Source organism: Ascidiella aspersa, chromosome 2, assembly GCF_963924565.1.
Source record: "Ascidiella aspersa chromosome 2, kaAscAspe10.2, whole genome shotgun sequence".
Classification (NCBI taxonomy): Eukaryota; Metazoa; Chordata; class Ascidiacea; order Phlebobranchia; family Ascidiidae; genus Ascidiella; species Ascidiella aspersa.
The window spans coordinates 34,154,626-34,172,046 of record NC_139448.1 but is presented as its reverse complement, the minus strand read 5'-3'; the positions used below and the strand labels follow the sequence as shown (position 1 = coordinate 34,172,046).

The 17,421-nt window shown below is 39.0% G+C and overlaps 1 protein-coding gene across 1 annotated transcript in view; it reads right to left on the bottom strand.

The window, feature by feature from the left end:
• Nucleotides 1–10,699: 10,699 nt before the first annotated feature.
• Nucleotides 10,700–17,421, bottom strand: part of LOC146165440 (indian hedgehog protein-like) — a 28,088-nt gene continuing 21,366 nt past the window's right edge. The window contains exon 4 of the mRNA XM_083381855.1: nucleotides 10,700–12,968. Coding sequence (XP_083237981.1) covers nucleotides 11,998–12,968 — 971 coding nt within the window. The 3' untranslated portion in view covers nucleotides 10,700–11,997. The remainder of the gene's footprint in view (nucleotides 12,969–17,421) is intronic.

Below are 17,421 nucleotides of genomic sequence, written 5' to 3'. Positions count from 1 at the left end.
CCCTAATTTTATCCCATGTTAACATCAGCTCATTTGCCATCTGGTCCTAAGCGTACTGCTGGTATCGGCGGTTTGCTTTGAAGTTCTTCCCGAACATATTTGTTTTCCTTTTTCGTATTTTTGCAATAAACATCGATACAAATATTCACATTGTTTTTGAAATAACGTAAGTCCCAGTTAGGCTAAGTCAATATTTTGCAAAAAGAACAAGCCAATTCCCAGTTTAAGTCATCAGCTACCCAAATATAGTCCCAGTCAAGAGAGCATTATAAGAGCAAGTCAACTAGTCATGTCACTGACATTAAGATAAGACGGTAATTCAACTTGGTAAACACGGCTGAATATGAGCAATATTTAAACTGAAAATAACAAAAACGCAATAAATTAAATTGACATGTAAAAATTAGGATAAAATGCAATGGAAAACACTTAATTTCAGCCAAAGTTATTTAACACAAATAAAGTCCTTGTAAAGTCATTTGTCCAAAATACCCAAGTTAAGTTATTTTGGTCGAAGGACCAGGTCAAGTCATTTTAAAACCGCCACTTAAGTAAACTAAGTCACTGCAACACGGATTTGATGAATTGCAATTATTGTTGGTAAAAATAATTACTTTTAATTAATCCGAAAACTTAAAAAAAAAAATTGTAAGTTCAAAATTTTGGGGTAATGACTAAGAGGTCACACAATTTACTTTAAGACAAACTTAAAAAAACCAGCAAACAACTACACTCGGGAAATCAGTTGGGGCACACATTGTTAGAAACACTGCTTTACATTTTATTCGCTCGCTTATTTCTTCTCAACTTTATTTTCCTCTCCACCTAAGTCTTTGCCAAATTCCAGCAACTCATCTCTAGTCTCCAGGTATTCCTTATGCACATCGCCTTTGTCGGAACCCAAATCCGCATCATGGGGCTTCCCCTCTAGCCCCTGGACCTTTGTAGCCATCGCCTGACCCAGGGTGGATGCGGCGCCGGGCCCCAAGGTGACCTTGAGGGTCATTTGGGCCGACCTGCCCAGAGCTTTAGAAGTGAAGTCGAGAAGTTTCGGAACGTCTTCTGTTTCTTCCACTTCGACTCCACTCGCCGTTTTAGCGCTCCGCAATGCGAAGCCCTTGGATTGTGAGGCAACAATGGCACCGGAATTTCGCGCCTTTCCCGCCATTTTTTTTCCAAGGCTTTTGACAGATGTTGAATTTCCCGCTTTCGCTGCTTTTTCGTCCGAAGGAGATTGGACCGATTTCGACAAGACAAAATGACCCTTTTTAACCTCGTGGTGGTCATCGTCTTTTACCCCGTGGTCGATTTTGATTCTTTTGAAGAGCCCAGTGATTTTTGATTGATAGTCACTTTGCAGTTTTCCCTGCTCGCTTGAAGCTTTGACTCCACTCATTTTATCTGGTATTGAGCTTTGGTTTGCAAATATATATGTTGCTGCAGTTTGTAATGCGATTCATATATGACCGAATTGCAAGTGAACGTTTCGCCATTTCGGCCACTGGTTTTATGCTAATTATTATAGAAGTATGACTAATTGATTTATTTTGATGAACAATGGGCTCTTTTGTACAAAGTAGACATTGAAGTGTAAATGCGAATAAGCACGGATAAATGATTTCATAAGTTTACGGCTGGACTAGCAACGTTCGGTCCACGAAGTGTCCAAATTAGTGTAGTAAATGCCAGGATTGTTAACAAGTGATTTTAAAATGACCTAAGTCCAAGTCAAGTCATTTTTAATTGTAAAATAACTTAAGTCCAAGTCAAGTTTTGAATAAATAACAAGTCAAGTGCAAGTCCAAGTCATCAGTTGTGCAAGTCAAGTCCCATTCAAGTCATAATTAGAGCAAGTCAACTTCAAGTCACGTCCTTGTCATAAAAAAAACGTTAAACTATTAGAATTTTTAAACTCGTACGGTTAAAAAATAGGAAAAACAAAAATACTAAAAGAAAAACACTTCAGTTCAACCCAAGTAATTTGTCCTAAAAAATTTAAGTCAAGACAAGTCATTTGTCCAAAAGACTTGAGTCAAGTCATTTCAAAATAACTTGAGTCAAGTCAAGGGATTTGAAAACAGTGACTTAAGTGCACTTAGTCAAGTCATTGACTTAGGTCATTACAACACTGGTAAATGCCAAAGCACGAGTTTTCTAATTTGCGTAAGAATCTGTTAAACCTAATTTGCAGTTATTAGACTGACTATAATCCTTTTTTTATTTTCTCATGTGTGAAAAAATATCTATGCGTATTTGGCTACGGAAAGTGCAATACAACTTGACCACTTAAAAAAATAAAAAAACACAGAAAAAGGTTTATGTTTTAATTTCATTCAATGCTGATGTTGAAAAGCGTCTTTAAAGACATTTATACAACTAAAAAAACGAAACAATTTATTTTAGGATACTAGTTCGGCAGCTATAGAAGTCACCGCGTCACTTAATATCGATTATTATCAAGTAACGGCTTATGTGGCTAATTTTGTTGCAATACTATGGTAACTATACAACCTAAAATTACGTGGAATCGCAGTTTAATTTTAGGTTTTGAATGAAAAAAGGTTACGAACAATGTATTGATTCAAAACTTCTACCCTCCCGCTGACAAACAATAGCTATTGTTGCGCAACACGTCGATGCTGTTCAAACGATACAATTTACTGAAATGTGTGGTGTAACAGAGTATCAAAATGAGATTAGCCTGTTTATATAACCGTAAGACAATACTTTAGCATTCAAACTGTTCTTTGCCTAAAGTTTTATAATATAATAACTGTTCCCATCTAAGAAATTTTTCAATGTTTGTTTGTATGTTGAATACCAAAATAAGGCATATTTTGCTAACAAAAAAGAGTTATATCAACAAATTAAAGTAAAAAATTGTCATGTGACGTTGTATGACAAAAAACTACCTTACCACAAGAAACATTTACCCACACCTATGGTTAGAAGCAGACTTGGACAACTAGATTTATTTTAGCTTTTTAAAATTAGATTAGAATTAAAATTAGAGCATTTCAGTTTTTTTTCCAAATTAGATTAGAATTAGAATTACCGAATTCGTAACAAAATGAATTTGAACTAGAATTTAAACTAGGATTACATTTGATTATTCACAATCAGTTACATTTAAATCGTGAAGCATTTTAATAAGAATGTGAATGATAATAATGTGTATGCTAATTTTTAAGCCTTTTAGCATAGCATATGCATTTTAGACTGTGACAATTCTGTTCCAACCAAAGATTTTGAATTCAAGTTCTTTGTTTTGACTAAGAGACTAAAAATGCCGTTGGACAAAGTAGCATTTTTGGTAAAATCCGAATTAGATTAGAACTAGAATTAGAGCACACAAGCAATTCACGCATTAGATTAGATTAGAATTAGCCGCATTTTGCTCTAATTCATTGAATTAGAAAACTAGAATTAACTAGTTGTCCAAGTCTGGTTGACCTTTAGGTTAACGTTAGCTCAAAGATATGGATTTTCGCAATAAAGCATGGGTTTGTTTGGTACATTGGGGTGTAAACTTAAAAAGGCTTAATACATTAAAACTCTTGAACCAGGTAAAACTTTTTTCCTTTTAACTGAAATAATAGTGCACGTTGAGTAGCTTTTGGAAAATAGACGTAGCCTAAATAGTAAACTGCAATTGATACTACTGTCGGGAATAGCATGTAATCTGAACAGCCGAGGCAACGCGCAGTGGTTGCTGATTAAGCTTGTAAACCGCACTTCAAAGATCACACAACGGACAACACTAGCCACAAAAGAAGTCGATAAGAAACCACAGGAGCTAACGCTTAATGTAAGAAAGGTTCAAAAAATAAATTCTTCAATATATGCATTATGCACCTTTAACTTCCGTTTGAAAAAAAGAAAGATTCCTTGTTTCTGTAGACTTTGCTAAATCTTGTCTGGGGTTGTATATATTAACAAATTACACAGTGAAACTATGACGGAAACAGTCAAGTCTACATAGGTTTTGTATTGAAGCGTAAGTTAACGTGAAAACAGCACGTTATTTTAAAGATGGAGTGTTTTACGACGTAACACATTATACGGCTCAACTTCATGACGTCATCCTTGAACAATTGCATGCCCAAACCCAACAAAAAAACAGGATCCACCCGTTGTGATCAAAAGATTGTTTAAAAGAAACAAATTTTCCAACCATGTATTGTGAGTGGATGGATTATATGAGACAGCTATGAGTGGCTTGCTGAATATCAATCTTATTATAGTTACGTAAATGGGTGGAATACAGGCTGAAAAATCGGAGCCGGAATTGGGACTCCACGAAATCGTACATTCGGCCATAGTCGGACGAACAACTGGTGTGCAATTATGCAACTGAAGCTCAGTTAATAGCGTGAAACGCGTAAACATTTGCGTTTATTTGGCAAAAGTTAAAGGTTAGGCAGCATCTGCCGAAGAAGGTCTTTCACACAACGCATGAACCGCTCGAATCTTAGCAGAGCAACTTAAATCATTCCATTTCCCAAAAGCGCTGGTGGTCATAGCGCATGCCCTGCCCTCCGTGTAGTAGTTAGGCTGACCTCCCAACCAGTTGCTCTTGCTCCGAACCAGGAATTGACCGTCCAGCCAAAACCAAGGGGTGTTGCGAAGTTGTCGACGCAAGCCTATCCAGGCTCCGGTTCCGCCCGCAGGGTGGACCAGGTTGCTTTGGATGAATCTGGGGCGAAATGCGTTTTTGTTGTTCATTATTCATTAAGTTGCCTCAAAATAAAACGAAATACAAAGAAGCACTGAAAATATTAATTATTTAAACAAAAGGAATTAGTGCTGGCTGGAAAACCATGCTTTAAATTGTTCTGTAAGGTTTTGGGAAGTCCGCCACCAGCACCTTTGTTGGAAGTGTACCCTGTGCAAATCTTCACGCAGAAGCGCAATTAAGACAGACAAAGCGTGCGGTAAATCACCGCTTATTCAATAGACAAGAAAATGGTGATTGGAAGGAATTTAGCAATTTTGTCGCAAGGATTGCAGCCAAAATTGTACAACTGTTTAAAGCAGGGGTCGGCAACCTACGGCCCGCGGGGCGGCCCGCCGATGTAATTCATCCGGCCCGCCGCCTCTTTGACAAATTAGAAACGAGTCTTTTTGACTATTTTAACTACGTAAGAGCGAAACATTTTCGCGCTTGGCGCGAATGACCATTCTGCGTCCGGTTTGTTTACGTTTTGATGCTGTCTTTTGAACTAGATTAGCTCTTTATTACCGTTGCGCCGTGGAAGGTTGCCAAGTGCGTCGCGGAAAAACGGAAATGTACCTGTTCTAAAATATTGGACATCGATTTTTTAACATTTTATTTATTTTTCATTTTCGGCAATGTAATAAAAACTTGCAATAAATTTAAAAGAAATTCCCGTATACAAAAAAATCGCGCTCGCTTCGCTCGCCAGAGTCTACTTTGACCTCAAAAGGTTAACAAACACGGAGCTATAAATTCCCTGTGAATGTTATCGCGTTCCATCAAAGTAATTTTATTACACTTTTCATTCGTTACACGGATGACGACGTGTGAAATCTAATTTTAAAACAAACAAACGCTTTTTTTCGCTTTGCTTACTGCCTACTTAAATGTCATTAAACACGATTTTAAGTGCAAAAACGACCCGAGGCCCGCCTGATTCAAATTTCTAACATGTTAATAACACAATTATTAGTTAACATTTTATGCGGCCCGCAGAGACCTTTCTGAGTTTGGTTTTGGCCCGCGACTAGAAAAAAGTTGCCCACCCCTGGTTTAAAGTGTGCAGACCTCAAGGCATTAATATCCTTGAAGTAGTCGGGCCTATGACTGGTGGGGTACCTATGGACGATTCCGTCCAAGGCTGCCCCACAATGTGTTTCATAAAATAGCTGCGGAGTTGATTAAAAATAACCCGAGTCCAACTCCGGCCAAATTTGCGATTTTCGTCGACTCTACAGCGTGTATTCTCAATTTATGTACCTACAATAAGATGGATAGTCAGTAATCCCTTTATAAGGGTGTCATATAATTCATTTACTCACAACACATGGTGTAAAATTATCCATCATGCTATTCAGCATTTACAATTACAGTTTGCGGCCATATCACTTTTAAAATTTGGTTCTGCGCATGCGCACATCGGACTCTGGTAGTTTTACGTGGTTTTACTGGAGTCCAGAGTCCACAGCCCTGACACACACACCACACCCGTTGGTTTTACAAGTAGTGGATTGCACTGTATCGCGATGGTGTGCAGACCTCACCACATTAACATTAACATTTTTACAGTAGTCGGGCCTATATATATATATATAATTGCTCCGGCGCCTAGACAATTTCCCCCAAAACTCAAGTCCCTTCCATACGTTTTTAAAAACTACTATAATTAAGTAATTAAAAATGCACCACAGTCCTGTGCTTGTCTCACCCGCGCATTGCTTCGTTCCTTATTCCTTGGTAGGCGAGCTGTCCATTTGCTTTCACACAGCTATCCGAAGCTTCGTACCACGAACCAACGTTCCTCAGCACCAAGTACGCCCGTCCGTTGGGCGCCTGTATCCAACCAGCGTCCAGTTTGCCTGAAAATTATATATAATGATGAAGTTAGACCTCAGCAAAGAAACACAATTTTAAGTTAAAACAAAAAGCTTTAAAAATTATTTTCAAGACATCAAACATGTTTGTAAAACATAGCACGAAAATCTTATTTTTTATATATTTTTATATAATGTATAACCAAATTTTTCTATAAAAACAACTACACTCCAGGATCTATCTAATACATTTTGTTTCACTATTTAAGTGTCTGGAACGTAGAATGTTATCCGAAACTCCTAAATCAAGTATAAATAGAATAAAGACTTATAGTTCTCGACAGAACTGGTTGTTGCAATGCAAACCGTCCGAATTTAGGCCGTATAATTATTTCCCTTCGTACAATTTTTTTCATTGATTTTTCTATAAAGTTAAAAAAAAAAACAATTGTAATTAGGTCAGCCTTAAACATGTATTTAAAAAATATAATTTTTTTTAGAAAAAAGGCATATGATTTGCTATATAATTTTCCTATATAAAAAAAAAGGGTTGTACAGTATTTTCCCAAATAATGTAAAACCAGTTGTAGTATATTTTACAATTATTCCCGGCACCACGAGACCTAATTTACAACATTTTCTTTGGATATTGAAGTCACCAGTGTTTTTTTAAGGTGTTTTGGGGTAGCGAAACGGTCCCCCAAATTTCTCAAGCGGTTTTCCCAAATTTTGGCACCTTTTTGGTATTTAAATGAAACGCTTGCGGTCTCTTAAAACTACTTAGCGGTCACCCAAACCAAACCTTAAAAAAAACCTGGAAGTCACTGAAAGGAAGTTAAGTGCGAGTCAGAATTCTCAAAGCAAGTATAAGTTGTGCCAACAACTATAGTTGCTGGCAATGGACAAGCCCAAAACCAGTTACTGCAAACCGTCTGAATCACAAGATTTAATTAAGTAAGCTATAATAAATCCGCCCTAAATTTAGCAACTTCTACCAGACAAGAGCTTACCTTGCAACATACGTTTAAATTCCCCTGTAGAGTTGGAGTTATCCCCGATCAAGGTTCTGGCATTCCTTAGCTTTGCCTCGACCACATTCAGCCTCCTGTTGAACTGGGAATACTGGAGACTGTTAAGGCTGTTCCGCAGTGAAAGATCTCCACGAATCCTATCGGTCTTCTCAATCCCCATCATGACTTCGACGTAGGTTTTCGACTCCGCTCGAAATTCTCGCAGCTCATTTGTTATATTGCACTGACATTGAAACAAGTCCTTGTCATTTTCCAGTTTTAGGACCTCTGTGGAATTTATGCTCTGGATTAAAGTTTCGTTTAGAGTCCGTAAATCCTTTGTTGTTTTGGAGTCGAAAGCATCTATAGTGTCCTGCATGGCGTTTAACTTGGTCGTAATGTTAGCCTGGAGCTGATTGAACTTTACAGCAAGACTTTTGTACTTTTCGACAACAGTCTTGATGCTTGGCTCGCTAGCGTTTTGCCGACTAACAGCAGCACAACATTGGTTATGAGTCTTCAGGCTGGAGTTCACCATTTGTACCTGCTTTTGTAGCAACAAGATTTGTTTTAGGTTTGCACCCTCCTGACTAGAAAAGCTACTGTTGTCCTTCGTTTCTTTTGAGAAGTTGGTAAAGTCTTTATGAAGATGTGACTTCATTAAGTCAATGCTTTGGTTTGGAAAACTTGATAACATGCCCTTTATAAGCATTTGACACGAATTGTTTATCATTACTTGTAGGGATGCATGTTTGAGGCGATCTGAATAAACGATTTCTTTGCGTAAGTTAACAATTTTTGCATTTGTTGCATTTTCCATAGCTTTTAATGTCGAATTAAACTTGACATTTTGTTGTTGTAATTTCCTTTCATATGATTTTGAATCATTTTGTACCTTTTCTTGAAAATAAATCATAGTTTCATTTAATGCGTTGAGTTTAGTTTCAAGATTGATTTGAGCATTCACAGTCTTATTTGGCGAAGAATCCTTGTCAAAAATCCGCAAATTTGCCTGTACGTCTGTATTGTTTTCTTTGGTCGTTTTGTTAAGGGATTTTACATCACAGCAATCAGGAGATCTAGACTTGAGCCTAACAACTTCACGTTCTAGTATGTTTAAGCGCTCATTAAGGATCTCAATCTTAAGGGCGGTTTCTCCGAATCGCTTCAAATTTATTTTCCTAGTTTCTTCGATGTGATCCTTAATGTCGAACAAATCCAGCTGTGTGTAGATCACAGGGATGTCGTGTTGGGGTTGCTGTGTTGGCCAGTTCGCGGCTTTTACTTGAGAAACCAATCTTTGCTCTGCATGAGACGCTGGCTGGACATAGAGAACGGAAAAATGTGAGACAACTGTCGGATTGCTACGCTTATCCAAAAAAAAAATGACCCAAAATTACTTTTTTTCTATGTTTACTAAGCCCTTTTGAGGGAAATAAACTATTTGCTGGGTAAGCTATTGTAAACGACACAGTCATCCTTGATAAACATGGATAGAGAACCATGCTGCTACTAAAATGAATTTATTTTAGCCTCTAAACATTTGCCATAATTAAAATTCACTAGTAATTACAAGTACTTTAAATCGGAATAAGCTACTAAGTGACTTTATAGAATTACGTTCTCTTACATGATTCTCGGCGTGCTTACATTTGCATTCTTGGGAAGAAGTAAAAGTGTTGTTAGTCAGCGAGGTGAAAAAATATTTTGGCATATTCATTAATCATGTATAATTGTATATTGTATACAAACGATATTCAGTTTTTCATTGTTAACAATTGTTATTCATTTTTGAACGTTTAATTACTAGTTTATCATACATTATATAAACGTCATTAAAAAATTCAAAACAGAAAAAAGGTTACTCTTACCGCATCCGATGTCCTCCGAGTTAAATACCAAACTCCAACGATGGAGAGAACAATGACAAGAAGAACTAGTCCACACCATGCTCCTAACTTCAGATTGCGCACGGACAAAAACCTGTATAATAAGCATGCAAAGCGGCTTTTCTGCATTGCTCGTTGACAAAAAGCAAGGACAGCCGTTGCACTGAATATAACTGTCACAACGTCATCTCTCAAATATTCCATGCTCTTGAAATTTGTGCACGGTGATTATGGGGATCAGTTAAAAATTAAAAAAGCCATAAACATAAAAGGAAAGTTGATTTTGCTGCCATACAATTTTGTGCTGTTTCTTTTAACGCCAAAACGGCGTAAAAAATACTATACATATATATAGGAGACTAAATTGAGATGCAAGAAAAAAGAACAATAAGGTATAAACCAGGGCTGCTGAGTCGGAGTCGGTGTATTTTCCCTAGAATCAGTTCTATTTAGTGGTGGCGCTATGCTCATTGGCATGTATACGTTAGACGTTGAATTTCTGGCACAGATGTTCCTTTCAATGTTCTATTTTGATTTGGCCGGACCCTAATTGATTTTGATGTACTTTTTAGAAAGAAATATCCCATCTTTGTGTTACTATACTTATATTTGCTATTTTATTCTGAAACAGATACCCCATTTTGAGGTTGAACATTACCTTTATACAAATCAAGTCACTAACAAATTTTACTTTATACAAATCAAGTCACTAACAGATTTTACTTTATACAAATCAAGTCACTAACAAATTCAGACGAAAAACAATTTGAAATTGGAACTTCAAAGGGACACTGTAACCATCTTATTGTAACACAATGTTTGACATAAAAGAGCCAAGGTTTTAATGTTAGTTCCAGTTGTTATCATATTTTATATTATTGTACGGGCTTCTGCAGCCTATTAAATAACTTAGAGACTATAGCTTTACCTGAATGACGACTTTGTCTCACCACCACCTGAACCGCTTTCCTCAACAGGTGTAAGAGTCTGTGTGCTGTTGTTAAAATGCATTTCCTTGCTTTCTACTCCGAACTAACAGCAAACCAATCAGGCGCTAGCTCCGGGCAGCCAAAATGCCAACAAGACGAACCGCTTACTTGCTAGAAGGCCACTAGGCTTGGCTTTCGCGAAACAATGCTCAATGTTGCGGTAGACTTCAGCTGATAAGTGTCTGAGCTACATGATTGTGTGACTCAGTGGGCTGCGTTGAAATCGACCACAAACTCTATCTCACATCATCTTGTTTATTCGCATCGCAAAAAAGTCGGTGGCCCGCTTTGAACTGCTGGCTGCATAGCGCTTGTTTTTTTTTCGACGTATAAACTCGTTGGAAAGCAAGATTTGCACGCATATATATGCGAGTGTGGTTGAGTTTATTTCAGGGGTGCACAACCTTTTCAAAAAATTGAGGATTTCGTATTATGAAGTAGAGTGTAAAAAGACAAAACGGTTGGTATTGTTTTCAAAAGACTCGAACTTGCCTTACAGCATTTTGACAGATCATTTGACTCATTTGACTCAAACATTTAGCCGAATAACTTTCGATTTGGATTCAAGTTGTTTGTTTTGTAAATTGTCGTTTATAACACTGGTACAATATTACTCTTACTTGTAAATAAAAAATTAACCTGTTTTATACAATTGTCGGAGGGCGGTTCGCAAATCAATAAATTTATGACCTACTTGGTAAGCAGCCATTTTTTATCAAAGTTTGGTTGCCATTACATTTATTTTAATTTATAAAAGACCCAGTGGAATAAGTTATATCTACGGCCCTCAGGATGTGCACCACTAGTATAATGGAAATCAGTATCAAGGTATTAGGCTGCGTGGGAATAGGTTGCAAATACAAGACACACAACGCCGAATGAACTTTGAGTTCGCTCGTTGAAGCGCGCGCACGCACACTCATGCGCACATGCGCATGGTTTGCTCGAGCACGAAAACAACGGGAGAAGGTTTGTGAAGAAGTTTGCCAAAACAAATGAAGAACTCTGCATGAAAAAGACTGCATTAAAACAAGCGGGAGGGAATCAAGGTCTGCCACCGGCTTGGAGTCCCGGCGGCCCGTACAACAAGAAAAACAGCAACAATAAGACAACAACAATAACAGGAACATATAAGAGTCACGAACAGCGTCAAAAACGCCGTTTCAAGAATAATTATAATAATAATAATAATAATAATAATAATAAAAGGGAAACAATATTACCAATACCATTTCACGTGCTGAACAAATCAAAAACAAACAAACAAGCGTATATAGAAAAGAGGGAATAATAAAAAAACAGCACGCGATACAAATGATAGGCACGACAACAACCACAATATTATTCTGTATAAAATCGATAGAGCTGTGCAAGATAGGAACATAAACAAAAAGAAGAGAAGCGAAAATATAAAAAAAAACTACTGCAAATTTATGTTGGGGGAGACAAGGGGGTTTCCCTTTAACCCCCGGCGCCCCCAAACGCTTTCTACCACCACGAAGCGTTCCCGTTACAGTGACGATACGACCCCATCCGGGGTCACTCCAAACTTCACCCACAACCCCACTTTCGGGGGGGTCACGCCCCCCTGAATATCGACTTTGGCAGGAGGCTGGACGCAACGTGAAACAGGGACCTAGCGTAAAGGGAAATCCCCGGTTCCACGTCCCTCTGGCGCCGGGGCAGCCCTATCCAGGCGCCGACCCTTAACCGGGCCAGGTGGAACCAGCGCACCGGCGCCATCACTAGGTGGCTTACCGCGTCGTTTTCGAAGGCCGCGTAGCATGACGTCACGACCCCGTCGACCACAATTTTGCCGCTGCGCGTCATCGGCGCAAACGCCCCCGCTGATGACGTCATAGCGCGCACGCTGACCACCCGACTTGGCCGCACGGTGGCGCCGTCGGGCCGGCTCGCGTTGGTCATTGTGACGTAAACGTATTGACCGGGTTGAGTGTTCCCGGCGAATCTTGCGACAGGGGTGGTGAGATGCGGAATATTGTCGTTCCATCCGCGACCAAAGGATAAGCGCCCGCTCCATGTTTCCACGTTTTCCGCGGAATTTTGTCGATTCCACCTGTTTTCGTTTTCTTGTTCCGCGGCACTTTGCCTACTCCATGTTTTAGCGTTTTCCGCGGGATTTAGCCTACTCCGTGTTTTAGCGGTTTCCGCGGAATTTTGCCTTCTCCGTGTTTCAACATTTTCCGCAGAATTTAGCTTACTCCGCGTTTCAGCGTTTTCGCGGCGACTCGAAACGTAAAGCAAGTGATTCGGCGTGAGTCGAAGGCCGAAACCGTCCGCGGTCCGCACTTCCACCAGCATCCGCTTTTCCGCAATTCCCTCGTCTCCATCGTCATCGTTCCTCATTTCAGCGGGCTGCCAGTCCATGAAAGTCAGCACCGTGTCCACTCCCGTCCGCCCTTGCTCGTCGACCGTTATGACGTCATCACCAGGGCGCAGTTGCGTCATCGGCACCTGGCCGCCCCCGGGCACCTGGACCAGGGCGTCGCCGGGGAAGCACCCGCCCTCTCTGGCCGCGTCTGACGAATCTGTCCAGAAAATAGAGGTTTGGTTATTTTGCTTGTCAATAATGAACAGCTTGTAATCAAAGTATCTGCATTGATATATTTACAATAGAAAATGTCAAGTTAGTCCTGCTAAATGTCAATAGTATGAGTGAAGAGCTGCATTTTTTCGGACACGACTTACGCCATCCATGTTGTGAAAAAACAAAATTACAGCATCAAGTTTAAAAAAAATCGTGTTGAATTTGAACGGAGTAAAGAGTTGTATTTGTTGGGAACATGGTCTTACACGCCTCAGGTTGTGAAGTTGAGAGGGCTAAAAGTGGGGTTAAGCACAATATATGTTACTGCAAGTTTGGCTGCCTGCCTAATAGTTTAAGAAACACTGCACAGCCATCCAAAGCCGTTACCATTACCGCTATACCGTATTGTTATTTCTAATTGTTACACTTCGACGCCCATATAAACAACCTGAAGAAGCGTTATAGATAGGTCAAGTCAACAAAAAACAACCTCACAAACCGACAAAAGGTTTTTTTAAACGATGCTATTTATATTGCATTAATATGTACAACTAGTTGTTTGAGTTTTTAGCACCAAAAAAACCCTGTTTTTTTAGCACCACAAAGCAATAACTTTCTCCAAGCATCTAAAGCAGCGGTTCTCAACCAGTGGGTCACTAGTGAGACATGGGAACATTTTGAGTGGGCCACAGACCAATTTTATCAAGCTAGATTTAATGAAGAATTAAGTTTTATTTGTGTCAGTCACTACACTTCATTTTGCAGAAATAATGGCTTGGGAAGGAATTTAGAAGGAAGGTAAAATTTATTGTTCAGCAGCTAGTATCTCACTAATGCACGGTTAAAAAAATAATCTGTTTTGAAACATGTTGTGCTGTTTTTTGTTCTAAACCTATTTCATAGTTGTTTTTTTCATAAACATTTATTAGGCCACATAATTTTTGTGCAACGAAAATGGGCCACGAAATAAAAAAGGTTGAGAATCACTGATCTAAAGCAAAAGCAGAGTATATGTTGAATATTCAATAATTTACTAAACATGGTGTGTTTTAATACTTTGGAATAATAGAATAGTGTAAACAAAAATTCCATGTTCGATTAGAAAGACACAAATTTTATTGCACAACGCAAGACTAGAAATCAAGCTAAACAAAGCAGCTTCAGCACAGAAAGGCAAAACAACCCACAGCTTCCAAACCTAATCCCCAACAGCCTGCCATAAGTCAGCCAACTAAATCCCGCTCATTTGTTCCCGAAGGCTTTAAATCCCTACTGGTTTCTAACTTAAGCCACAACCATATGACGTGCCTTTTCTTGAACACGCCTACTTTGCACAGCTGCGGGTTTTACTGCCGAGGAAAAACAAGATAATTACCCCAACTGTATACAAGTGCTATAGTGGGTTACAGTCATGTGGTATGCGGCATGAGGTTAAAATTAGTAATGTGGTACGCGGTAGAAGGTTAAAATAGCAAATAAGGGCGATATTGGTAGACAAAGCACTTTTTGTTTGTAACCACAACGTTTGCTTTAAACAGGGTGACAGGGATTTAGGAAATTAATTTAACTGTAAACAGTGTGCTGTATAGGCCTAAAAGGAAACCTTAGATTTTCGATTATTTTAATATAGACTCAACATCGGTTACCAGTCGTCATTGTTAAACAACAACATTTTTAACACAAGCATGATGTCACCTTAGTGCTATCAGCAATTTATTGGGAAAGGACAACTATAACGTGAATATTGGCGCGGTGCTATAGGTAACTATGAAGTTATTGGAAAACGAAATTTTTCTGATGGCTAGGAACTAAAATTTCTTGGCTAGGAACTAAAATTTCTTAGCCTACATCGCTTTAAAAGTATAAAGTTAGGATGTAAAGCCAAAATGCTAAGATACCCATTGATGTGAAAAGCTGTGAATCACTTCCACACAGGCTTCAAATATGAGGAGTCGGTATTTTTGGAGCATATTTCCCAATCCAATGAACAACGTATTATGTAGCTGCACTAAATCCTTACTATTCTAAGGCATTTTTATCACCCAAAGAAACGGAGCCGATTCCTTTTAAAATGGTCGCGAAACGATAGGTGCTGAAAAACTTGGCGCTCAAAAGCGTAAAGACATTCATCTTTCAACATCATCGTCACCACAACAACAGCCATCAGTCGTTTCACTTTTAAACTTTGTCGTGCCGCCGAACGTTCAAGCTACTCAAGTGCGCCAAAACTCGCCGCGACAAACCCTCACAAGAAAGGGAAGGCTAAAGGGGCAGAAACAACAACTAGAAGCTTAGCCCGGACTTTCCTTATTATTCATTCGCTCCCGGCTAGACTCTGTACACATCGCTTGAAATCGCTGTTAGTTTCCCATAAACTTCACACGCTAATCCTCTACATAGTTAAATCGCTTCTTAGGCGCAAATTGCCCGGCGGTGACGACTTGTTTGTACAATGCTAAGACCCCGACTCAAATCGCGCAGACATGACTACAAGAGCCTTGATGAACAGCAGTAAGATCAGAGGTGTCCCGGACAGCACCAAAGGGAAAACTCTAACACTGCGATTTGCTATCTTTGCCGGATATATCTCCATTGTGTGTCTTTGGCACGAATGGGCTTTGAATTGGGGTCCGTCGTCGAATAATAGACCCCCCACCCCCCTGACACACACACTTACGGTCGCGTTTCTTTTACGCCTGTGGCTTACATAGCTAAACAAACAACGAGTTGGTGAGATCGGCAAAAGTACCAAGGAAGAATCCTATGGAGTCTCGGCCGGTAAACAAACACTGTTCTGCTTACGACTATGACAGGTCGATTGCATTGAATCTTAACCGATCACGAAGTCTCGGTATTGTTTGTACTTTGATTGGCAGTGTTGTAAGCAAGTCATTAAAAATGACTAAAGTCCCAGCACATAAAAGTCCCAGTTCAAGTCATCAGTTGCCCAAGTCTGGTCCAAAGTCGTTTATGAGAACAAGTCAACTTCAAATTCATTCATTTTACATAAAAAAAAACACAATTACCAAAAACTGGTAAATTCGTTCGATTATGAGCAATAACTCAACTAAAAATAACAAAAGCGAAGCATATAGCAGGTAAATCATTTTATGTGCTAAAATTATGACAAATAACCTACTTTAAGAACAGAATTTTTCATGAAAATGTTTAAGTCAAGTAATTTCAAAACAGTGACATAAGTGTCATACAACACTTGATTACCGCTTAGGAATACAGATTGTTAAATAAAAAAAAAACGTTCATTTGCCTATAGCAAGTTAAATGCGGCACGGGTGTTTGATGGTTGTAACAGGGTCTTAGCGAGCCGGGCTGGAGTACATTGGGTTACGCGAAATAACACGCTGACAGAATACTTCATTTCCGTCGCGTTACTAGCTGGAACCTGGCCTTTACTGAAACGTCAGCCAAAACACTGTGTATGCAGCAAACAGCAACACAGGGTGTGAGATGTTAGGTTAACGCGTTTGAAAATTACTGTCCCAACCAACCGTTCGAAAGGTAGCGATAGTTTTTTCCCCGATTTTAACCATTAGACAACTTTTTTTTCAAATTTTGCACATAGGGAGTATATTAAAAAAACTAAATTTTTAGCCTTAGTGGCTTAAATAGACTATACGTAGTTAAGTTGCTTTGTTTACTGCATGAACAACTTGCAATTTAAAGCCCAACCAACAGGATTTGGGGACTCCTGACCTAAAATACTTTTTTTCTCTGATGCGGAATAGGGTGAGCTATATAGTGTTCAGATTGCGAACAATGCTTTGCAACATGGTTAGTCTTTTGGCAAAAAATCAATAAAAGTAGCCAAAGTTATTCAGTTGTATTACCTATAACACTCTTAAATTGTACTTTTTTAAAGTAAATTCGAGAATTATGAAGTTATTATTCTTATTTTTTGTAAATGGGAAGTAGTGGACAACGTCTTAAAGGTAGCACCCGGTGTTCCATTATTTCATTGATGAGTTTCGTTGAATGCTTTATATCAACCTACGTGGCAACCCCACTGTGAGCAAATTCTACTCGACCTAAATACTTCCCGACATCTTCTTCATACATATGCATGTTTTGCATTGCTTCAGCGTTAGAATTACCAGTTCAGGCGTTTATGTGAACGGATGTGGGTCTGTTTATGATTCGCAGTTACCAAACACCAACCCACCGTGATCGGGTCGCTTAGTACAAGGGCATTTGGTTACCTTGCAACCTTAGAAGCTAAACAAATCCTCACACAGAATGCGCTACTTCCCTTCTGCGATTCCCCTGATGGATGTTTGTTAGCCACCTTAGAAGCTTTGAAATTTATCGTCTGTTTTCTCATGAGTACCAGCTTGCGAGAGCATGAGATCAGGCTTACTAAAAACCAGTTCGGCTAGTGATATTTGCAGATGTGAAAGAATGAAATATTTTTAAACTGTTGCTACCAGGCATATTAT